The sequence below is a fragment of the Nyctibius grandis genome, chromosome 1 (assembly GCF_013368605.1).
Source record: "Nyctibius grandis isolate bNycGra1 chromosome 1, bNycGra1.pri, whole genome shotgun sequence".
Classification (NCBI taxonomy): domain Eukaryota; kingdom Metazoa; phylum Chordata; class Aves; order Nyctibiiformes; family Nyctibiidae; genus Nyctibius; species Nyctibius grandis.
This window is the reverse complement of record NC_090658.1, coordinates 35,110,132-35,134,864: the sequence shown is the minus strand read 5'-3', so window position 1 is coordinate 35,134,864 and position 24,733 is coordinate 35,110,132. Positions and strand designations below refer to the sequence as shown.

The 24,733-nt window shown below is 47.7% G+C and overlaps 2 protein-coding genes across 4 annotated transcripts in view; one reads left to right on the top strand and one right to left on the bottom strand.

Moving 5' to 3' along the window:
• The window catches only part of CMTR1 (cap methyltransferase 1), a 28,134-nt gene extending 18,467 nt beyond the window's left edge, over positions 1-9,667 (top strand). For all 3 annotated transcript variants that reach the window (XM_068414695.1, XM_068414705.1, XM_068414688.1), the window contains exons 18-24: positions 464-586; positions 1,295-1,386; positions 2,017-2,085; positions 3,547-3,594; positions 4,128-4,240; positions 4,775-4,883; positions 6,664-9,667. In XM_068414695.1, the coding sequence (XP_068270796.1) occupies positions 464-586; positions 1,295-1,386; positions 2,017-2,085; positions 3,547-3,594; positions 4,128-4,240; positions 4,775-4,883; positions 6,664-6,796 (687 nt within the window). In that variant the 3' untranslated portion in view covers positions 6,797-9,667. The remainder of the gene's footprint in view (positions 1-463; positions 587-1,294; positions 1,387-2,016; positions 2,086-3,546; positions 3,595-4,127; positions 4,241-4,774; positions 4,884-6,663) is intronic.
• Positions 9,668-10,105: 438 nt separating this feature from the next.
• CCDC167 (coiled-coil domain containing 167) lies at positions 10,106-24,262 on the bottom strand. Its single transcript, XM_068414718.1, has 4 exons — positions 24,192-24,262; positions 15,656-15,750; positions 13,160-13,212; positions 10,106-10,975 (listed from the first exon to the last, which is right to left on the bottom strand). Exons 1-4 carry the CDS (start codon positions 24,228-24,230, stop codon positions 10,872-10,874), a joined length of 291 nt encoding a protein of 96 aa, XP_068270819.1. The 5' UTR covers positions 24,231-24,262; the 3' UTR covers positions 10,106-10,871.
• Between the last annotated feature and the right edge of the window lie 471 nt (positions 24,263-24,733).

Here is a 24,733-nt window from a genome sequence, read left to right as displayed (position 1 = left end):
ATTCATTTCAATGCTACTATTTTGCCTTGCAGTTTTATCTCATCCTTTCCTGTCCTCAAAGGCCAGAAACGGTCCCCATCAGCAGTCCTTGAGACTGCTAGTTATTTTATGTTTCTTTCTACTGACTTCACCACTTTTCACACTAATTAACCTTGTTTTTGTAATTGCAGCCTACACAGAGACCTGTACTCTTGCTAGTGTCTCTAATTATCTTCACTGTCCTTTTAAAAGTGTTCTATTTCTGGTTCTTTGTGCGGGTATGAAAAGCCACTACAAAATCAGCAGTTTTGTTCCTTTGCTGTAGAGATTAATGCTCTTCCTTAAAACTTCTGACAAAGAAACTACCTGTGACAGCCTAGGACAAAAAGATTCTCTGAGGGTTGCTCTACGGTTGGTCAGAGGTCTCTCCTCTACCCCTGCCCTCATGAAGCTTTGACTGAATCTGACTGCCTTCTACACACAGAAATCACAGATCTACACCTGGGATGGTCGCCAGTCAGATCGCTGGACAAAGCTGGATTTGAAAACTGAGCTGCCACGAGATACCCTTCTCTCTGTGGAGATTGTTCATGAGCTGAAAGGAGAGGTAGGAGGCTATTCTCTCCCTTACCAAGTGGCTGCAAATATAATGAGCAGTTTCACCTTATCTCTGTAAGATACTGCAGAATAAATGTTCCATCTGTGTCAGGTGCAAGTTTTTTTCTATATGATCTTTAGAGAAACTCTTTTGGATTAAGTTCCTTCTTTTTGTCCAGTGCTAGAGATATGAGCTTTTAATATTATTTTGAAAACACTTTGTACCTGACATGCTGCTGTTGTCCTACGTGCAGCAGCAGATGACATTGCCAACATGACTTAATGTGTTCTGTGGCTCTTTGGGTACATAACTGCTCAGTAATGATTGCAGGCCTTGGGGAAAAGCTTCTCATGGTATATTCACAGTGTTAAGTATTGCTGCCTGGGAGTTTGCCTGTCCTCTGGCACCTCAGGTGAGGATGCTGTAGTGCAGTGGGCTTTGTGCTGTGGTACCTGATAAGGCACAGAGAGCTGGTGATGGCAGCTGTGGTCCTGCCCTCTCTCCCTCCCATGAGATAGAACTGTGTAGTTGAGATACACCAGTTCTTGGAGCATGGCATGTTACTGTACAATGGGCAGCAGGGAATTTGTGTGCTTTTAATATCTGGAAAGATGGTTTCTTGCTAGAAGAGAATGATGTCCTGTCAAAAAAGGGACTATAAATCAAAGCTGAAAGAGCAACAGTCTGAGTAGTAAGTCTCTGTATTGCCTTCCCTAGGGGAAAGCTCAGCGAAAAATCAGTGCCATCCACATCCTTGATGTCTTGGTGCTGAATGGCAATGACATTCGAAAGCAGCATTTCAACCAGAGGTATGTAGGATCTGGAGAAGCTTCTTTCTTGCACATGAGTAGGAGTGACTGGGAAACTGTTTACACTAAAAGCAGAATGCTGAGCACAGGGACACAAGTGCATTCAGCTGAAACACTGCTATAAAGATGAACTGTGAATGAACCCGCTCTGACGTGAAGTGTGTATAGCCTTTTCCAGCTGTACCTTCTCTGTGGATGAGGGCAGGTCTAGCTCCCTTCTTAGTCTGGGGTGAGCCAGGCACAGTCTGGGTAAACTGGGCATCCTGGGAATATGAATGAGCATAGCTGATAAGTGGCTGAGGGAGAAGGAATAAGCCCCTCTGTTTCTGTCCTCAGGGACATGATGTCTCTGCTAGTCCTACTTTCCTGCTGATACATCAATGTGTTCGGCAGCATGTTGGCTTGTAGAGGAAGCTATGGAGACCCATTCCTAATGGATAATAGCTGGTATCACTGGGCACTGAACTGGGAGGGCAGGGTGAAAAGTCTTGCTCAGTACCCATTTGGCTAGCAGTGGAGGCAGTCTGTATGTAGTGAAGTGTCTAATCAGTTATTCTGCTGAAACTGTTACCTACCTGCTGTGCCAAAGGTCTCGCTAAATGGCTGGATTCTCTTTCCATTTTCATTCAGGATTCAGCTGGCGGAGAAGTTTGTCAAAGCTGTTTCTAAACCTAGCCGGCCAGATATGAACCCCATCCGGTGAGTGATGACTCCTTCCCTCAGCCTGGTGTGCTTTGGTTTCAGTGGGTTGGAGGATGAAGATAAGGAGCTGAAGGAGAGTTAAATTTCAAGCTGAAATGCATAGTTCTGTTCAATGGAAAGAGGCTAAAAGCCCTTTAAATATCTAAGATAAAGGTTGATAGCGGAGAAGTTGTGCCCTTGTTTCACATATCAGACAGTTATGTTTTCATCATAGGTGGATTGGCTGGTGCTGATTTCAAATATGTGCTACAGTAGGTCTAGCGCCCAGTTAGCTAAATCATTGCAAAGACTTCTATGCCCTTGTCTGCCCTGAAGGGTCAGCAGCGGTACAGAGATGCTGACTGTTAGTAGATGAATGAAGTACTGACCAGCATTTACGATCTCCGAATGGTTAGCCTGAGGAGGCGGCGTTAGTTACAATCCCAAGAAAGCGCCTGGACGTAGGGCTTCAGCTTTGGTTGCCTCCTGACCTTCCATTTTATTACTTCTGCTACAGTGGAGCGTTAGGAGCATCATTGTGCTGGGTATCAGATAGGTATTGTGGACAAAACAGCTTCTGTTTCAGAAGATAGAAGTGCTGTAATGTTGTGAGAGAAGCTGGAGGAAGGGAAAGAGGGTGTTCTTCTTGGTGGCTTAATGAGAGATGATGAGTGGGATCTCAGTGAAACTCAAGACAGACAGTTGCAGTAACTGAAGGAGCTTAAAATGTTGGGGAGGGCTGAAGGTGAAGTGAGAAGGAGAGCTGTAGAAATGGGTTGTAGTGGTGCCCTTTGTGGCTCTTGTGAAAAAGCGTTCAAACTGTGCTCCTTGAAGCCTGGTGCTTGTAGCAGTGTGTGGGAAATGGGTAGTTGGGGTGTCAGATCAGAAGCAGTGCTTTTGAAACTTTGCAATTGTCTTTCTGTGAATCAGAACAACAAAAACAAAAGCAGTTTGACATAATGATAAGAATGATGACTCCAAATCATCTTCACTGATTTAAAAAAAAAAAAAAAGCTGTTTTTACCTCAGGGCAACTAACGAGTTTGTGGCATCCCTGAGGGTAATAACGGTGAAGATCAAGCAGCTTAGTTTTATGGGGAGGCCAGCATGCTGAGGCCAGAACCTGCCTGGGGCTGACCTTGGTGAATTTACCTCATGGGAAAACAAAAGCACACAACTTTCATTGTTCTTACTCTTCTGTATACTCAGCCTGAGGTAAAAATGCACATCTTCCTTAGGAGTGAGGATGCTCATATGCTGCTTACAGCAACCCAGCCATGCGCATGCAGGTGTCAGGCTTTCTCAAGCCAGGAGAAATAAGGCACTGGAGTATAAGATTGAGGAGAAGGGTGAGCCTCAGTCATGCCTGACCACCTCATGCTGTACAAAATGAACTGTTTGGCTGCTCCCTGTAGCTGGAACAGAAAGAGAGGTCAGTTTAATTTTTTTTGAAATTACATTTTTGTCTTTTCCCCCCAGAGTGAAGGAAGTGTACAGGTTGGAGGAAATGGAGAAGATTTTTGTGAGGTAAGTGACCAGCCCAAATGAGAGACTTCAGGGCCTGTTGAGGTTATCAATCAGCCATCAATGCACAGAAATGGGAGGGGTGTGCTGATCTGTGCTTGAAGAGTCCTGGAAAAAGAGCTGTTAGAGCTCGTGCAGCTGGTGGCTGCTGTAGATGTGTCCAATGCGCTTTACAACAGTAGGAGTAGCAACGGCGCTTGAGCTTGTGTGCAAAGTGTCAGTGGCTTGAAAGACTAAGAGTTCATACCTGAAATGGGAACCCCATTTGGATTAAGTGTGGTAGATCATCACAGATCCTTCATTGCAACACTCGATTTGCTACCTGATCTAGAGAGCTCTGTCTGGTTTCTCCAGCTTTGTGAGGGAGGCAAGAAACTGAATTCTCCAGGATGTGATTATTTTGTCCTGTCATGTGCAGTGCTGTCAGTTTTCACTGTGATGCTCTGGAGAGGGTGTGCAGGTGGCATGTTGTGTGCAAGAGGACGGTAGAGGAAGAGACAAGGAATCTCATATCACAGCCTTCTCTCCACATTCAGGTTAGAGATGAAAGTCATCAAGAGTTCAGGGGGAATACCCAGGCTATCCTACACTGGCCGAGATGACCGGCACTTTGTGCCCACAGGACTCTACATCGTACGGACTGTGAATGGTAGGAAGAGAGAGTCCCTGCTCTTATTTAACTTTCCTTTGTATCTTCAAGTAACAAGTATTGACCAGGTTTGCTTCTGCTGTAATTTGGTAAAAAAATAATGGGAGTATTCCAATGGCTAGAGACTTTTGCTAGTTTGGATTGGGTAAGGTTTAGGGTATTTATACGATAGGATTTTCTGTTGCAGGTTGATTAGCTATTGTGTGGGTAATTCCATTTATTTACATGATTCATGACTTGGGTTTTAATGACATCATGATTTTTCATCAAGATGGTGTTTTCCAGAGTAATAGTACATGGAAATATCCTATTTGGAATGTCAACTTTTAAATGCAGGGAGAAGAGAATTTTCTCAGTGAATAGAAGACAGCTTGGGAAGCAGGTCTTCTTGAGGAAGGGAAGGAAAAAGGAGTAAGAGAAGGATCAGAACTATTGTTATAGATTGCTCCTCCCTGATTGCACTGGATGTATATTTATTCTGTGCTTTTTTTCTCCTTTCCATTTTCTGCCTGATCCCTGTGACTCTTCTGCAAGATCCCTGGACAATGGCATACAGCAAAAACTCTAAGAGGAAGTTCTTCTTCAACAAGATGACCAAGCAAGCGACATACGACCTCCCTTCTGAATCCATCGCACCCTTTCAGTGAGTACAAGCCAGAGCTGAGGCTATGGAAGGATGGCTGTGTGCGAGTTCGTGTGTGTGTCTGGGTATTTTGAAGGGAGTTCAGGCATGCAGTGCTATGTTCTTGCACTCATTCGCAGTGCAAGCACAGCTTGGTCACCAGCAGGGCGTGCTGCAGAAGCTGGCACCTTCTCAGACTTCTAGGAAACTGCTGATCTGGATTTGTGGGTTTTGCAATTAATTGTGATGAGGAACACACATCTCGCAACTTTGCTCCCCTGTCTGCAGCGGAGTACGAGTTATTGAACTTCCCTGCACACAGGGAAATGGGAATTTGAGCCCAGCAATTGTAATTTGTCGCATCTCTGTATTTTAAGATGCTTGGTTGGAAGTTGCTAATTTAAAAGCAAATCCCAGTTCATTTAGCCCAGGCTCTGCAATAAGCTGTAGGTAGCTGGGAGCTGTTTAAAGAGAGAGTGAGAGAGAAAAGCAACAGCTCCTTGGGAAAGGATGGAGTAGCTTGTCATTGGACAGTCATTAATACTGTGGCTGCTGAACACCATCTGTATCTATTGAGTATGAGACTAAGGCGAAGTCTTAAGTACAGCAAATCCTGAGTCTGTGAGATGCCTCAGGGTTCATGGGTGGAGATGTTCTGCACACCCTGCTCTCAGGTAGTCTCAAGAGATGCCCTCCACCACCACTACCCAGGACTGCGCCTCTGAGCGAGAGCTTGATTTGAAATAGGGCTCCTGATTTTTCTTACTTTGAATCTCCTTACCTACCTTACAGCAGTGCTCTTAATCCTTAAGTTTTCCTTAACCAGCTAAACGGAAGAACGGGCTTAAAACTGTAAAAACAGAGGCACACGATGCTTTTTCCCTCCATGCATCAGGATGGAGTTAGTTCTGCCTTTGTACTCGGAAGTAGGCCAGCATGAACCTGCAGGAATGGTTGAGGAGGTGGAGGGAGCGCAGAAGGGATGTGTTGTCTTGGGGTTAGTGAGTACTAATGCGTCCATAATTAGCCATTGACATGTGCTCTTGTCACTGTGCTAGTTCTGCTTTGTTAGAACAGTAGCACTAAATAAGCTATGAATATTAAGTGTCAGTAATTGTACGAAACTAAAGGCTGCTGTGTCAGCAGTAATTAGCAGCTCTGTTTTCATTATGGCTGAGACTCTGTTGATGCAGTGAGGGAGGGCTGTGCTTGATGGATGGACTGGGAGATGGCGTTGTAGGCCCAGAACTCTCAGCAGCCAAATGGAGCTTGGTTACTTTGAGTGAGGGGAAGGAGGAGACGATTCTAGCCGCTTCTGTACAGCATGAAGTGCTGTTCGTTTGCAAAGCTCCATAGGACAGCTGTTACTGATTCTAGTAGGTTTGTGGTGAGTGATTAGATCGCTGCTTGCTGCTGCTGGCAGACTTTCTAAATTCTTCATTAAGGCCTTTCCATTGCCTGCATTGACAGTTTCATCGTCTCAAAAACTTGGAGGGAGGTAGGTTTTCCCTAATGACCTGTCTCCTTCCAGCAAATACTGAACTGAGTCTTGAGTGAAGCTAGAATTAACATGTTTGTTTCCATGGAAATCTCTTAGGCTTGGAATTTGCTGTACCTTCAGGGCTGTAGAGTTTGTACAGTGAATGAATGCACTGGTCTTTTTCTAAGGCGCCTCTTAGACAGAATGTCTCTGTGTGGCTCCCATTGCAAGGGCAACTGGCTCTGTAGTGCACTTTGTGGCTGATGGTGTTTTCCTTCCCCTCCCCTGCCAAACTGATCTTGCTCTCCTCTCTGCCCACAGCATCTGCCATTACAGCCGCCTCTTCTGGGAGTGGGGGGAAGGTGTCAAAGTGCACGACTCTCAGAAAAGGCAAGATCCAGAGAAGCTATCAAAGGAAGATGTCCTGTCTTTCATCCAAGCGCACTACCCCTAACCCTGCTCTCTTGAGGTGTACAGGGGAGACTGAGCCCAGCTTGGATTCTTCAGGGACTGGGGAGACTCCACAACTTCTATCCTGGTCTTCTCCAGAGCCGATTTCCTAGAGGTTATCTAACCAGGGGGTGGTATGCAGAAGGCACAGGACGAGGCTCTACCCTGGCAGTGTACATAAGAGTATGGCCCAGGTAGTGCCTGCTGCTGGAGTACCCATGGTGACTCCTGGAGCCAAGGCCTAATGCCCTTTTGTCCTGGCCTACTGCATGCATGAGGCCAAGGGGCTGGCAGCTTCTTTGCTCCCATTCAGACATTCAGTGAGGTTTGTGGAGCTCTGTGTGTGCCAGAACTCTCCAGGCTTGTGCTTCTCTGGCAGCATGGGAAGGAGCAGAGATGTCTTGTTGGCAGAGCTGGGCAACAGCACATTGAAGCAGCCCTGCATCGTTCCTGGCAGCTGTCTGTCTCCTCGGCCTTGTCAAAGGCTTACACTACCTAGTGGAGGCTGTTAACTCATTGGGGAATGCTAGCTTTGGGACGCAAGTATGTATTCTTGTTGGGGTCTTATCAAGGCACTTGGCTGGCTGCTGGCAATTCCTATGTGATGGTATCCTGTTGGACAAAGGCCAACGCAGGTGATGAGTTCCTGACACAGATTTGATGTGCTCAGTGTCAGGGACTTCTCAGACCTCTAGAAGTTGCTGTGACAAGAATTTCCCCTCTCCAGGTCAGTGACTGATCCTGAGCCAGCAGTCTGGGGTTAATTTGTGGTCGTGTACATGCCTCATGGTACTTCTGAGACCAAGGTGCTTTGATTCTTGGTACTCAACACTATTACCCAAATCTTCAGGGAAGAAGGTGGATGTGGGAGGGAAGACATAGGAAGGTTGGCATGCTGGAGGTCTTTGGAGGAAATGATGGGAACATCTGATTTAGTTAAAAACCCCCAGGGCTTCAGTGAAGAGATCTTGACTTTGACCATGTTGGTTAATCAGAAGAAACCCTGTCCCCTGACTGTGCCCACTGGAAAGGTTACCAGACTTTCCTTTTTAAATGTCAGACTGGGCTTTGAAACCCTCCGTGTCTCTTTTGGCCCTGGAGCTGCATCTGGGCACAGAGCTGTGAATCTCTCAGCATGGTATTTGTGTGCCAACAGACTCTCCATGCACTTCTGTGCTGGGCTCAAAGTTGTCTTCTGTTGCATGTTTTACTTTCACTTCTGGCTTCCATGGCACTTTTGCCAGCTATTCTACATAAACCAGAAGATAACACACAGTTGACTGCTTTTGGCCAAGCAGCAAAATTGCCCCTTTATTTTTTTCTTGGCTTTTTTTTTTTTTAACACGGATTGGCAGTAGGGAGGAAACTTGATTTAGGGGTTATCTGAACTGTGCCTTAAAGAAACCTATAGTTCTAGAATCTATAGCAGTTGTTTAGATTCTTGTTTTTTTCTCTCCACACCCATATGTATGATTTGAGCAAGCTTTATGTAGCAAGACATGGAAATTTTCAGTTGTAGGTTTATAGGTGCATGGGTGCCCTGCACCCCACCCAAAGGAGCCAGAACAAGGATGGCATGTTCTAGAAGTCCCACCTCCACCCTATAAGGCCCAGCATCATGCGTAGGTTTTTGTGCTCATTCTCAGCATGCAGTTGAATGTCATCCTACAAGTAGGCTGTGCTTTCTGAGCTTGGAGCACTTCCGTGTCTTCACAACCAAACTGTCTCCGTATAACCAGTTCTCTACAGTTTGGTATAAATGAACTTAACAGCTGCAACTCCTTGCACCAGGGAAAATTATATGCAGGCTTGATCACTGCAGAACCACACTCCTGGCTAAAGGGGCAGCACAGAAGTTGGCATGGTCAGTTGGTCAGTGGAAAACTGGAAGAGGCAAAGCTCGGGAGTGGATGGGAGGTTAGCTTACAACTAGGTAGCCCTGAATATTGTGCAGGGGAGCTATTCTGATTCTTCTCAAGCTCTGGCCAAAAGTGAAATGGGACAAAGCTGCTTTTTCTACATTGGTGACTATTCGTCCCCAGACACAAGTTAGGTCTGCCAAAGCAGCTGAGGGACGGCATGCTGTTAATGCATCCTCTTGCTTACCTGTAGACCCCCTCTGCTCTCAAGCATTGGTAAAACATGTATGAAAGAAACGATGACACTTCGCCCCTGAAGAACAAGAGGCCTGTCACTGGCAATTTTGTTTTGGCAAAGGCACTTCCATGAGGGATGAAGAGGAATCTCTCCCAGAGGGCAATAAAGAACCTTGAACTGTGTGGTTTCCAGGCCTGTGTGCAGTTGGCTTTTTAAACCAACCAGTAATTTGAGTTCTGGCACTACTTTGGACTGCCTTGAGGCTGTTCCAGTGCCAGCAAGGCATGCTGCTCCCTTTGCCTGGTTCCTTTGCTAAGCATTGTGTCCTCCACTCAGGGCTTTGGTCTCCTGTGGGCTGGCAGACAGAAAGGTGACTAGGAAGTACACTAGGGTTAGTGTAGGCCTCTGAGGGTGCAAAAAAAAACCCCTGGTTAGCCTGCAGGCTAGCTTTTATGAACAGATACTTTCTGTATACCCAGTTGCCTACAGCTCCTCCTGATTTTAATTTGCTTTTATTTTTAATTTTTATTTTCGATGCACTGAACCTTGATTCTGAATCCCCCTTCAAGAAGGCAAGCATGAGCCACCATGCTACTTGCTTCCCTGCTGCAGGGTAAATAAGGAGGGATTATGTTGGAAAGGGGGGTAAGGAAGGTCTTGCTGAAGGGAATGTTTATGTACATTAATTGCACAATGTATTGTTATTAGGCTGTGTATAATTTTGTGTTGACTTCTCTGCTTTCGTTGTCTCTATTACCAATACAGTCCCTTTAGTTCACATCAGTGCTTGTTTGCTTTGCTTCCTGCAAAATTCTGGCCAGCGGCGTGCGTTAGTGTGGAGACAGAGAAATGCCTCGCACAGTTCAATTTTCAAGGCAGTCTCCTTTTAAAGGCTTTCCTGGCAAGTAGAGCACACTCAGGGCTACCTAGTGTCTCTCACTGGATCACAATGAGAGGGGACTACAGGGGACAGTCTCCAGCACTCCTCTGCAGCATGCTAGGCTGCTTTTCCACTCCAAGGAAGCAAGCACTCTTGATTCCAGGCCACAACAGACCAATAACCCACTGTTGAGACCTCGCTGACCTGGGATGTTAAGTGCCTAACCCACTCTAGGCGTACTATGGTGCAGTGTGTGCCAGCAGGGAGATGGTGGGATGAGAATAAAGCAGTGGCTGAGAGGCATGTTACAAAACAAAAAAAAAGAAAACCAGGAACTTAAAAGGTCAAATTATTTTATTTAAAGCCCTGCAAGGGCACTTCCATCCCTGGGAGTCTTTAGTAAATTCTCTTCTGCAAGTGTTGATTCTCAGAGGCACAAAATGGCTACCAAGCTCTGATGCACTGGAGAGGTAGGTAGGTCTTCTCAAAGCCCAAGCATGCAGATCTCAAGTTGGATGCCACCTGCTTGCAGAAAAAGAGATGCCTACCTCCCATCTGTTTTTGTGGACGTAGGATTTCTTTGGTCCTGTAAGTCAGTGTGGAGGAGGAAACATCTTTGTTTAGCTCACCTCTGGGGACGCACGGAGTCTTTAGGTCACAATACCGGTTACCCTTTGATTCAAAGAGCTTGGTGTCCCTTCAGCTTATGGCTGAGCAACAGGAATCAAGGTGGCATGTATTCCAACTGGGCTGGGCAGATAGCACTTGTCTGCAGCCACAGAGGTCCTCTTCAAAAGAGAGAATGTATTGCCTTCCTGCATCAGGCTGGATGGTCTTGACTGCATGTTGGGTAAGACAGCACCACCTTGAGCTCTGCGTCACCCGATTTCCAATTGCAAGTGTGCTGTGATTCTGGTTTGTCTCCTGTCCCTCTCAATTTTCAGAGAAAAAGCTTCCCTACAACGAGGCTTGGAGAGGATAAACAAGAACAGCAATGATGTGAAATGCTGATCTTCACCCTTGGGGGACGCACAGTGGTGAGGGAAGGAAGATCTCCTTGCAGGAGAGTCATTTGGTCAGCAGGGAGAATTCTTGAGTGCAATCACATCGTCCAGCAGGCGTAAATAAGAACAATCAGCAACCCCATGGCCACAGCAAGGGTGGCATTCTTGCGATTTTCCTTACGAAGCACACTCAGTTCTTTCTCTGGGAAACAAACAAAAGCCTTGTGTGTGAATGTTCTTCACGTTGCAGCTACATCTCCTTTCAAAACTGTCTTAAAAGCACAATGCTACCTTGGCCACAGGCAACTCTTTTGGGATCAGTATACAAAGCTGCTAATTATAAGATATGCTGAACAGGAAGTTTCATTTGCTAGCTCTCATCCTGTCAATCTTAGTAGCTGTGCTTGTGAATATTTCCGTGCCAGACCAGTTCCTGTTCGCACATGACCTTGTTCTAGGACCCTGCTAAGGACAGAATGGGTCATTACAACACTTGCCTGTTCCCTAGGAGACTGAAGAAGACAGAGGGTAGAGAGCTATTTTTACTATCTTCTAGATGTAACAGCCTAAATGTAACCTTTTCCTAGAGCTTAAATTTACTTAAATACAACTGTGGCCACCTTTAAATGCTGCAGAATCTGGGTTTCCTTGTGCCCCAGAAGGATGAGCGTGGAACAGGTCTGAGCGCGGACACTAATTCTGTTGGGGTCTGCAGCTTTTTAGAGACGGGTCACTTGCCCTGGCCCTGGTTTACAAAAGAAGAAAAACAGATGCAGAAAGAGGAAGGAAGTGGCTGCCAAACATATGGAGTCCTACTGATCTCCATTTCTGTTTTGTTCCCTTTACTAAATGTGAGAACCCCATTCTTGCTAGTTCTGTTCCACAAGGCTTTGCTGGATGGTACAGGCAAGAGAGGCCTACAGCATTACACACTGCATGGCCAAACAGCAATAATTATTTTGCAGGGCAAGGTTGGGTGCAGACTGTCTCCAGAGCCAGACTGCTCTTGCTGCTGAATTCAGCTGCAGCGAGTGCACGGGTTACTGCCTCTACAGTTTATGCTAGCAGCCCCCAGTGGGAATGCCCTGGTGCTTCAGGTTCCCAAACTGGTGCTGGTATCAAAAAAGGCTTTTAGCTGTCCTTTCTGCCCCGATTCTTCACATAGTACAAGCATTCTTGTATCACAGAGCAAACTGCTTTGAGTCTGCAGGGCTACAGAGGTGGTAGGGGCAGGAGGTCACATAACCCCAAGCACAGCAGTGCCAGCTTAAACTGACGGAGCAATGCCCCTGTCAGCAACTGCAGTTCATGGCCTCAAGTGTGTCCGCTGGAATAAGCAGAGATTTAATGAGGCCATAGCAGTGATGTAAAAAGACTGTGTGCAGATGCACTGTCTGTTCTGTTGCAGGAGGAGCAGCCATCACCATTAGGTGAGGCTGTTGCCGCTCTCTGAGCAGCCTGGCAGATTGCTCTGTTGATGCTAGCAGTGATGGCTGACTGCTGCTAAAAGGGTGGCAGCAACATGCAGAGTCTTCTGCTGGCTTTAGTGGTAGGCCCTTGGGGAACAGCTTTCAATCTGTTTAAAATAACTGTTAGTCTTCTTGAAACAGTCCTTTAACATGAGTTAAAATTACAGATTTGCTGGCCATACCCCAGCTTTCAACTCTCCAGGCCTGAAAGAACCCTTGTGCTTTTTTCCCTTGTGTGAGCTCTGGTGCGTGCACTGCTGCAGAGTGCTGTCAAGCAGTTAACACACTGATCGACACCAGGAGCCTGAAGACATGCAAAGCAGCATCTCTAGTGGAAGGAAAGTGCTGTCAAACGTGTGGTGCCTCAGAGGGACTCTCATTTTAACTGTGTACAGCAGGACTTGCAGCAAGGAAAGACCCTGGCTCTCTGGCATTGCAGGTAGCACATCAGTGTGAATCCCTATGCTCACGTGCTGAATGGCCCCAGAAACTGATGCAGTGAGAACCTTCCCCAAGGAAGGTATACTTTGCTACACTCCAGACAGCACTTGCCAGCTTGCTTAGCAAGCCTCTATTAAAAAAAGAAAAAAAATAAAAGGAGGAAGGATGTTAAAAGCCACTCAAGTCAATCTGTTGGCTAAGATTATCTAAAGACTGGTGATTTGGAGTATGTGAAACGGACATCTTTCCCCCCTCATTAGCTGATGCTTATTTTTTTCCCTATGATAGCACAGCTCAAGCAGGAGGATCCAGACTCCTAGTATAATATGCTGACTAGATTCCCCTCAGTCTGTCTCCCTTTGGTTGAACGTAAATTCAAAGGCAGAAGTCAGAGGTGGCAGGAGCTTGAAGATGAAGCTAAGCTGCAGTGCTGATCCCATACAGCCCAGAGGGACCATTTTTAATGAAGCTCTTACCATAGTTGTCAGCTTTGGTCATTAGTAAGTTTCTCTCTCTCTCCAGTGACTTTCTGTAATGAGAAGAGGAGTTCATTACCTGCAAGGCACAACACTGCCTATTTCTTTGCTTACATGATGGAAGAGAGACTGTCCCACTGCCAGGGATATCTGCTCACAGAATGAGCCCCTCACCCTTCACTGTGGAAAGGTGACAGTTTAGAAATGCCCAGCTGTGCAAGAGAAGAGATGCAGCAGTTTTAGATTTCTTTTTCCTTCCCCCAAACTGCTTCATATCTCTCCTTTCAGGACAGTGTCGGTGTATGCAACCAGGCTAGAAAGGGGTCTGTGTGTCAGAGCGCCCCCTACCCTGTTTCCCCAGGTGGGGCAGGAAGTTCTGCCACAGCTACGGGATGGGGAAGGGTCCCTACATGCTCTCTGCAGAATCCCGCCCCTCCAGCGCATCTGGCTTAGCGCTGGGACACTAATTCTCACCGATTGAAGCTGGGATCCCTTTGTCAGAGAGATCCAAGTTGCACAAATTGGTCGTCTCAAGGAAACAAGCTGAATCCAAGCCCAGTGACAACCAGTTAAACAACTTGTTATTAGACTGAAGACTCAGGATAATAATAATAGAGTAAGTCAGGCCAACCAGCGCTTGTCTTAAACTGCACAAGATGATTAATTAATATACAGTTTAAAATATAAACGCAAACCAAATTGCCCCAAAGCAGCAGCGTTTCCATTACGGCTGCTGTGTGGACACGGTCACTCCTTTCAGACTGTGTGCGTATAAATAAACATGCACTAGCAAATTATCTCCTGGTTCAAAGCAGACAGAGAACGGAGTAAAAGTACAGAGTTTGTTGTTCCCCTTAAGGCAGAGTAAGAACCTGGAGGAGGAAAGAGATCCAAATCTGTGTGTACAGCTAGTTAAGTAAGGGATGGCAAGAAAGCAAGCTACATCAGAGCAGCAGGAGAGGAAAGGGCTCTTAAAGGCAACTGGGGAAAGGCAATGTGGAGTGCGGCCAGGAGGAAGAGAGAAAACAGATTTACCAACATGACTGACCTGCTACTTAGAAACCTGCCTGGTGAAGAGCATCAAGGGGAGAGGCTTTGAGAAGGAGACATGAAGAAACCATGACAACTGAACTTTAAAATGGGAAAGCAGACCTCTCCTTTGTGTACTACTCACTGAATCAATAATTTTGATCACCGTACCTTCCTCCAGGATTTTTCGAATGGTCTGGATTAGGGCAACAGAATTTCTGTTTCCATCTCCATACAAGTTGTAAAATTCAGAAACGGCCCCAGGAATCCCTAATCCTAATTCTTTGCTCTAGGCCCTATATCTCAGGGAGAAATCATACAGATATATTCCATCCTGTCAAGTTACCACAACTGTAGGATTGGTTGTTGGCCACCTCAGTAGCAGATAAAGAATGCAGGCAGTAAACATAAGGATAATAATTTAGGTCTAGATGAAGGACTGGTGAGATGAGGGACAGGAGGAGACAGGACCCTGACCAAATATGGATGGGGATATAAAACCCCAGTAAAGGAGGCGGAAAGAGAGAGAGAGGCTGGCTCAAGGAATGGCAGACAGAGCAAAATAACAGTAGAAAGGAGGAACAAAGAAAACCTGAGGCTGGTAAATATTGGGGTATGAAGATGCCACCACTGCTAGGATCACTTCTAACTGGGTTCTATAGGACAGTACTGTAGAGCAGGCAACAGGACTGCTCCCTGGGCCTACAACTGAGCTTCTCAGCCTTTTTGCTAGGAGCAGAGCAATAAGATACTGGGGGCTGGAAGAATACCCTCAAGCAGACAGATTTAAGAATCAACTGGGAGATCTACGATCTCTTGCTTCACACTCTAAGCAGGTTCTGCCTGTGTCTGCTACAAAATCCAGCTCAAAGTCCTTGCTTGAGTCTCAGTTCTAGAAGCCTACAGTTGCCTCTTCTGTGCCAGTGAGAGAGTTCAGGGGAACTGCCCCTCTTCGCTTTCCCAAGGAAAGCCAGTGTGTCACTGCATTCCTACATCCAGACACATCTGCAACACAGGCACAGGTAGAGTCACTTCCCCCAGCCCCTTTCCCAGTTGCATCCCAGCCTGGTTTGGCCCTCAGTAGTAGTTGATGCACATCTCCCCTGATTGAACTCGGGCAGCTTTGGCAAGGCTTGACTAGCAGCGTGCAGTGAACCTTTGCCAGACTCACAGAGCTGTTTCCTAGCAGGCCAGGAGGCAGCCCTGCAAATGAACTGGCAAGTTTTGGGCACTGCCTGGTTGGTTGTGGTGCAGGTTGGAGAGTGAGGCTGTTGATAAAATAAAGCATTCTCCATGTATCACTGAACTTTGCACCCTGGCAAGTTCCCCAAGTAAACTCCAAGCTGGGGGTAAGAGAGTCTTGTCACACAGTCCCATCCCTTCAAGAGCCCTTGCTCAGTGTTACAGCAGGATGACAGCTAGCTGAAGTGCACAGCCACAGCTGTGAAAGGAGGTGGTCATCAATACCTTCCTTCAGGGCTGAGCTTCTCCCTGTGCAGTTTAAGATCCACGTCCTCCATGCTCTGTCTGCAGCGTGCCAGCTTCTCCTCCAGTCCATCAATCTGAAAAACACCACACCAGTGACCGTCATTTCCTCTCCCATCCCCACTCAGATGGGAAGGGTGGCAGCTCAGCCACTCTCCCTCCTTTGTCCCCAAATCAAGGAACAGCCCCAGCTCTGTATAGAGGTCACAGCACAGAGAGCCCACCACCTCTTAGATCAGCCTGTATTATACCCAAGGCAACTATGACATTGTAATCCCAGACACAGCCAAGCCAGCTCTAACACTCCCACTTGTGTGGCTAGCCAGCACCTTTTGCTAAAATCTGATCTTGTTCCAGCCTCTTCTAGTTTCTTTGCAGGTGGCTCCACAAGCAAAGATGTGATCTAAGGCATCTTTATGCAATTAAAAGAGAATAAAATAAAAGACTGGCCTTGGCCAAAGCCTGAGGGACAAGTTCTTGATTTAGTGCTGTGAACAGATGCAGAAGTTCATGGGATGTGACTACAAAGCACCCTCAGCTGTCTGCTTGGATGAAGAGGGGACAGAGCAGAAACGCTGATATCTACCGTCTCTTTTACCCAACTAAATCTACAGCAGAACAGCAGTCTGCACAGTATGCTCAAGAGAGCATTCACCACTGCCTCCACACCTTTACCTGCACCAAGTTTTGGCAGCAACATGTTCCCATGCAGAAAAACACTGGTCATCTCCTTGTCCCTCCTCATCAGGTTTCCTAAGAACCACCCTCCCTCATGTCTTCCTGTGGAGCGGAGTAATTGTGGGTAAGTACAAGAGGGTTGTTCTACTTGTGTGTAAATGGACTGCCCAGAAGGGAATCCTACCATGGACAACAGTCCTCCTCGGAATCATTCCTCTTTTCGGCCTGGCAACCACAGTGTAGATATCTTTAGGAAAACTTTGTCTTTCAGGCTTGCTTCCAACAGGGGAACAGTGGGACTAATCAGATAATATGAATACAACATCCTACCCTGAAAGAAAATGGTCTCGGTGCCCTGAGGTGGCAATGACCTCTCTTTTTAGCTACTTAGCACAACACCCCTGCTGTGTCTCGGTCTCCAAGCAAGGCCAAGGCTGGGCAGATGGCTGGTAGCATGGCCTCTCTGTGGTGGGAGTCTTCTCAAAGCAGAAGCTAAGCAGCAGCATGGTCTCACGTAAAGTACTGAGGTGGAATGAGACACCAGCTGCTTGGACATCAGCCTCAGAAGCGGCCCAGAGAAAAAAATGCTCCTGTAAACAGTGATATGGGAAACAAAATCAAAGGTAGTGATCCCTAATTATTGCTGCTTTGGGGATCAGCTCCATCCTGAGCTCATTAGCAATCTCACACTTTCTGCTCAAGAAAGGCAGGCAAGCGTTATAAATAAGCAGGATGGAAGAAGAGACTTGACATAAAGGGGAGAACAAAGCAGACTGCAAAAAGGAGTTTAGCCAGTCAGCTAATGTGTTAGGTTTGTGTGGCAAGATTTTGGTGTGTGTGGGGGGGTGGGACTATAGGGGTGGTTTCTGTAAGAAGCTGCTAGAAGCTTCCCCTATGCCCAACAGAGCCAATGCCAGCTGGCTCCAAGATAGACCTGTCGCTGGCCAAGGCCGAGCCTGAGCCCACCAGCAGTGGTAGTAGCGCCTCTGTGATAACATATTTAAGGGGAAAAAAACCTGCGCAACAGCAATTGCAGCCGGAAGGAGGAGTGAGAATATGTGAGAGAAACAGCTCTGCGGACCCCAAGGTCAGTGAAGAAGGAGGGCAAGGAGGTGCTCCAGGCACCAGAGCAGAGATTCCCCTGCAGCCCATGGTGAAGACCATGGTGAGGCAGGCTGTCCCCCTGCAGCCCAACGGAGGTCCATGGTGGAGCAGATATCCACCTGCAGCCCGTGGAGGACCCCACACCAGAGCAGGTGGATGCCCAAAGGAGGATGTGGCCCCATGGGAAGCCCACACTGGACCAGGCTGTGGCAGGACCTATGACCTCGTGGAAAGAGAAGCCCACGCTGGAGCAGGTTTGCTGGCAGGACTTGTGACCCTGTGGGAGACCCATGCTGGAGCAGTCTGTTCCTGAAGGACTGCACCTTGTGGAAGGGACCCACGCTGGAGCAGTTCGTGAAAAACAACAGCCTGTGGGAAGGACTTGCATTGGAGAAGTTCGTGGAGGACTGTCTCTCATGGGAGGGACCCCATGCTGGAGCAGGGGAAGAGTGTGAGGAGTCCTCCCTCTGAGGAGGAAGGAGCGGCAGAGACTGTGTGATGAGCTGACTGCAACCCCCATTCCCCATCCCCCTGTGCCGTTGCAGGGGAGCAGGTAGAGAAATCAGGAGTGAAGTTAAGCCCAGGAAGAAGGGAGGGGTGGGGTGGAAGGTGTTTTTAAGATTTGGTTTTAGTTCCCATTATCCTACCCTGATCTGACTGGTAATAAATTAAATTAATTTTTCCCCAAGTCGAGTCTGTTTTGCCCGTGATGGTAATTGCCGAGTGATCTCCCTGTCCTTATCTTGACCCACAACTATTTTGTTGTATTTTATCTCCCCTGTCCAGCTGAGGAGGGGGAGTGAGAGCAGCTTTGGTGGGCACCTGCTGTCCAGCCAAGGTCAACCCACCATAGCTGAACAGTCTCCCTGCAAGGAGCATAGCAGAACTGGGGAGGGGGCCACATATAACAAGGCTCAAATAAATCTTTGCAGCTGACCAGACAGCAATTTCAAAGTGCCTTGTTATTAAACAGCTCTGCCAGGGCTGTTGAGATGCTAAGCTCCCTGGAGGCACATGCACAGCTTCCCCTGAGCCCAAAGGGAGCACCAAGGCACATCACCTGATCCCAGAGCCCAGGGAATGGCACTTCTGTGTTTGGCAATGCTTGTGTTTGCTTGGATGGGGATACATATTTTTGAAGCATGCTAGCTGCAAATGCATTCAGTCACTGCAAAGACAATTGTCCTCCTCCACATCCAGTTACGCCAGTTAAGAATGTTAACTCCAGCTGCTCATCACTATCTGTCACCTGCTACAGCTCAGTCAGTGGGATGCATCACCCCAGTCTGCTTCAAGGCCAATCGAGGGCTTCACCCAAGTCAGCTTTGACCATGCTTATGAGAAAGTTAATTTAATGACAGAGTGGAGGTGGGGTGTCTGTCCAGTCCAATTTAGGAATTACCATCTCCCTCATCAGTTCCTACCATTTGCAAATGACTGTGTCTCTGTTCCCTTAGATGTTGGAAACCCTCACATACACACACTGCAAGAGGTACTTCAGCATGTGTTACGTGGCCCTTCCTTAGCCAGTGAATTTATTACAATGCACCACACCTTCTCTGGAAACACATTTAAAAATCATGTTAACTAATACAATTTAATGAGAGCTTTGGTTAGTCAACTGCCAGCCCTGCCACTGAATTATCCAAGTCATTGCACTTCCTGTCCTCTCCTCCAGAACTGCTCCTCCTGCTCAGTTTGCAGTTGCTCTCACTAGTACATTGTCTGCCCATACTTCTGTAGTTTTGTGAGACATAACAAGAGGATATTCCGCCCAACTCTGCCAATGCTTTTACTTTCTGCTGACTAAAAATCTCCAGATTCCACATAATACTACTGGTTTTACTGCTCTTAAATCAAAACCAAAGTTCGGGTCCCCTGCTGGAGAGCAATAATTTGCTAATAAACCACATGCCCTAGAACTGCACCATCAGCTTTGCTGAGCTGGGGGCACAAGGGACAGAAAATAATCAAAAAAAAAAACAACCCACAAGGAAGGAGGAACAGATTGCTGAATGAACAAAATATTTTTCCTCCAGAATCTCACTATTTTTTTTTTCAGGCTAGTCTGGGGCATTAGGGGTTGTAAGGAAGGATGACAGTAAGGATCGCCAGATGTTACCCATTTACTGCGCCTCAGTTTCCCTACTTGCAAATTAGGACAATACTATCTGCTGCTTGGAGGTGGCTCATTTACACAAGGAGCCTCACACACCCCCAAACTACAAGCAGAGGATTATCTTGGTATGTCAGTGCCATTGCCTCACTTGGGATTTGGAATCTGTTCCTGCAAGCTAGGAGTCTCTCAGCAGCTCAGTCATCCAAGTAACTCTTCACTGTAGGGCAAAGGAAAGAGAGAAACAGAAAATAAGCACAGGGAGAAATCAGAGCAACGCCTGTGAATTACTGATTACTCTGGGCTGCTGAGGAAGCTCCCAGGCAGGCCGTAGCCTGTAAAGCTGTAGGACAAGAGAACCCGTAGAGCTTTGGCTAATTCCCTGCAGCAGCTCTCCAGGAGAGCAACCTAGAAGCGGGTGCACACCTGAGCTTGTTGTGGGTGGAAAGCTTTCCCTCCTACTAACTAATACGTGAAGTTAGTTGGGGTATGCACCTAGGCCTACTGCAGGCCTGCATGAAAACAAAGAGCCAAGCTTATGTAGCTGAACCATCACTGCGCTTCACACTGGCTTATCTTTTTAGTGGCAATCTCAGCACAGTGGCTTATAAGTTGCAAAGACAAATCCTTGCTCCTCCTCGCTCTCCTTTCCATGAAGGGGATCCTCTGGGACAGAGCTGAAGTGCAGCACGCAGAAAGCTCACCTGACAGCTCCTTGGGTTCACATGGCCTGTGGTAGGGACACAGGACTTCACTTGCAGCAGTATCTTTAAGTAGTGTCAGTTAAAAGGGGAAATGGAACAGGTGCTTCACATCCAGGCAGCAGCTCGGGGCACACAGAGCTGCCCTTCTGCTCCTCAAGAGCCACTCCAGAAAGTCAAGTCCCAGAAGCTTTGGATGCACACAGGGATCTAAGACCAGATGCCTCCCTTGCTCCACAAGGTATGACAAGGCACTGAGCCATTTCTGTTGAATTCTGGCAACACTTGCGTGCAATCTGGAACCTTTTTTAAACCAGAGAGACCTGGAGCGGATTTCAATCCAAACTGACTTACATGCTATTACCAATCTCATTTGTTGGGACTGTCTTGGGCAAGAAGCCCAAAATGGCTCACATAAAGGCAGAGACGAAGAGAGGAGACAGAAGCAGCTTTGCTTACAGAGTTGAACTGGATCCCCGTTAATACATTTTGTAATGAATTAATAAAAGCTTTCTTTCCAGCAGAAAGGCTAAAAGCGCTTTTCAAGAACTGGCATCCACCCTCCGCTTTTATGAATTCCCTAATTAAGATACTGGCAAAGAGCCATATCACACATACGTTGTCATCCAACAGCGTTAGGTAATGAGGTTTTCATCTTCTGACCCTCGTAGAACAGATCAAAGCCAAAAAAGAGGTGGGTGCAAAGAAAAAAACCTTCCCTGAACAGTCTTCTCATGCCTCGTCACCTGCCAGCAGACTTGAGCAGTGCTTCTCACAGAAGAATTAGTGGTTCCTGCATCCACAAATTTGGCTGCATGATTAAAATCAGTCCGGCAGAGACTAGTTTTGTTTAAATTCAAATGCTAACTTGCAGTTCATGGACACACTTCCATTTTCACCACGCTCTTGGAATTATTTTGCATGCTGGCAAATCATTTTGCAGACGCTGTGCCCACAAGCGTGCTTGGAAATACTTACCCAGGTGTCCTGGTTTGGCCTAAACCAGGCCGATTTTCCTTTCAGTGATTTTTACTTTCAGCTAAGTCTCCTTTAAGTGACACCGTGGCAAGCTACGACACAGCAGAGGATGATCCATCGCAAGGTCTAAAATAAATCCTGCAGATCAACCCTCTGTGTTGGTAAAGGAGAAAGGGCTGGATCCGACCTGCATCTCCTCCTTCAGCCTTGCAGAGACTACCCAGTTAGTCCTCCCACCCTGCCACAGCTCAGACCAGCAGCTTTGCAGGATAGCACAGGCATGACCACACCGCACCACCCACAGCTTTTTGAAAGATCCTGCAAGAACAGCTTTACTGAGTAAAGACTATGTTGGCCTCTTCCCTATTCTTTATGCTCTTGCATAGACGCTGATCAGCACTGCCTTGTCAGAAGCAGCAATACACGTAACAATACTTTCTCCAAACACACACTCAACATTTTGCAGCTCTGGCACTGCCTGAGCACAGGGTGTTCTCTTTGCATTTAATAGCCCCTGCTTTTTTTTGCTTCCATGTTTTTTCAGTTGCTGTCTGAGCCACAAGTATATTTTAAAGGGCTACAACATCCTCTGGCAAGGAGTTTCACAGCACAGCCACAGGTTATGGGAGGAATCAACCCCTCCTGTTTGTTCTGAGCTTATCAGCTGCTAGTTTCATTTGATAGCCCTAATTTTGTATTGACAGTGAATGTTCACTCCTTGTTTAAAATTACAAATAGCATACAGAGGATACAGGCCTATACTGAGTCCCCCTGCAGTCACGTTTTCAAGCTTAAAAGGACCTGGTGTGATTAGTTGTTTCTTGCGTAGAAGTTTTCCACACCTTTAATCATCCTTGTCACTCTCTTAAGCTCATTCCATTTCCACTATTTTGCTACAGAATTGACCAGTCTCCCCAGTTTCATTTTCCTGATGGGTTTCATCAAGAAAGCTCCGTGCAGCTCAGCATTGTCAACAGGGCTGCCTGTCAAAAGACTACAGAGCTGTATGAAAGGAGAAGTAGCATGAGTATAAACCACCACCACATTATGGAGACACATTTATATCAGTTTAAACCAGGTCATATCAATTACACCTGCAGTTTGTAACTGCAAGCTAATCTGGTAAGTATCCATATAGAAAATTGCATTCATTTAGCATCATGACTTCAGTTAAACAAGCATGACTCTGCCTAGATTAGGCCTTTCAAAGCTAGCCATGCATCATGTCATATTAAGACTCATTTGGAAAGTTTTCTTTGCAATCATAACAGCTCAGAAGGTAATACTGAACCAAATGAAAGTTTAAATTATGAAATCAATATCTTGGTTGTCACGCATTCCTGATGTCTGAAACAGAGCCCTCTCTTGCTCTGGCTTAAAGGGATTTTGTTTTATTCTTCCCTAGCATCTATTCAGTACCTTTCTCATCACTGCAAGGGGAAAGGATTTTATCTTTCAGCAGTATCTTTGCACTGAGAGGTTATGTTTTCATCTATAACACACCAAAGAAGAGTAGTTCTACAATCCTTTCAAAAGTATTGTGTTCTATCATGACAACTTCTAAAAAAAAAATAAAAATCTAAAGATACCACAAGTCCCCAAACACTCTGCAAGAATATGCTGTGGCAGCTAAAATCAGTCCCTTTTCATTCTGTGACCAGCAGGTCCCTGACAGGCTCACCCTTTTCACCACCTCTCTTTTTGTAAGGTAGACCCTACCATCTCAACTCTCCTTGTCTGTGACATCGCAAACAACCACCACCAAAAAATTCATTATGTCAACTCTCCCCGCTAGGCTCACTGAAGAGAAGCTTGGCCAGTCAGCACACTCCCCTCTGGACTCCCTTTGGTGGTTATATTTGGGTTAGAGTGCCCAGGAATGTCTGTTTCTCTAATGAAAACCTGACTAGATGAAACAGACCAGAAAACTACTATAAACTGAACTCCCATTCATATGACACCATAGGACAGTCACCTTTACATTACTGGCTGATGAAGCATATATGATAAGCCCCACGTTCTTTCCCTGGCCTCCCTACCCGGGCTATCTTGGTCTGTTGTGCATATGCTCATCTGAAAGACTCCAGGACAGAGAGGTGACCAGTGAGATTCACCGGACCGGTTCTGCCCCACTTCAGCCATGTGTTAGGAAGGTTCAGGCTTTGGCTTTTGCTGTCACAACCCACAGACCTGAACTATGGGCTCTCCACTGCCTCCTCCAAGTCAGCCCAGATGCTCAGTGCAGGCGCCAGAATGAAGTACGCTTCAGAGAGACCTTCACTAATATGCCTCAGTTTGTTAATACAAATACAAAGCTTAAACAAAGCTTAACCAGCAGCCCTCCTGCCACTCGGGACATTACAAAACACCCAAGCACAACAATAAAAACGCAGGTCTAGAAGGCAGGCATACTCTTAAAAAACAGTCTTTTCACCTTGCTGTGATTTACAGGCACCTGACTGGTGCTGGTTTATGGCTGGGTTCCCCAGAAGCGGCACCCCGCACCCGCCGGCCGGGCTGCGCGCAGGATCGCTCCGAGGGGCGAGGGGCGAGGGGCAGGGCCTGCCGCAGCGCCCGCCCCGGGCACACGCTGCCGCCTTCCCCTGCACAGGCTCAGCAGGCGCAAGGCCGCCAAACGCCATCGCTCAGTCGAAGGCCTGGGACGGAGGACGGGGCACCGAGCTCCCCGCTCGCGGGAGGGCCCGGCGCCGGCAGCACCGCCCCGGCCTCCTGCGCTGCCATCGCACATGAAGACGGTGGCCGGGCCCGGCACCAGCGCAGCACAGCCGGGTCGAAGCTGGGTCCCTGAGCACTCACTGCCCCGGCCCCCCGCGGCACCCACCGCTCCCCTGGGAAACGCTGCTTCAACGGCGGCGGCAGCCGCCTCGCCTCGCCTCGCCTCGCCTCAGCCTGGCCCGGCCGCACCGCCGCCCCCCCTCACCTCCCGGGCCACGCTCAGCCCCTCTCGCCTCCTGCCCATGGCCCCCGGCCCGACAGCAGCTCGCGCATGCGCAGGCCGCCGCCCCGCGCCGCCGTCCGAGCGCGGCCACGTCCACGCGGCTGCCGCCATCTTCGTGAGGGGCTGCGCTGTGGGGCGGCCGCCATCTTGGTGAGGGTGCTTCGGGGGTGGCGGCGGCTCTGTCCGCGTGAGCCCGTTTTGGCGTGGTTTGAAGACAGACGAGGACGTACGGCAGGATGGCCCATGGCAGTCAGAGTGGTGCCTGCTGCTTTGTGCTGGTGCTGTCCACAGCCAGCTCTGCCCACTCCAGCGGCGGTAGTTGAGGGATGCCAACCATTCCAGCAGGCCAGGAAGCCAAGGTGGGACCTCTAGGTCCCTCCTGGACCTGCTTAGTCCTGCCTCTCCACTCCTCAGACACCCCTGGTCCCTCGGGATGGGAGGGGTATTGGCAGGGGTTTCCAGTGTGCTATGTGGGCAGGCATGCCCTCTGGGCCTGTCAGAGGGCAAATGTGGACTGATCAGTT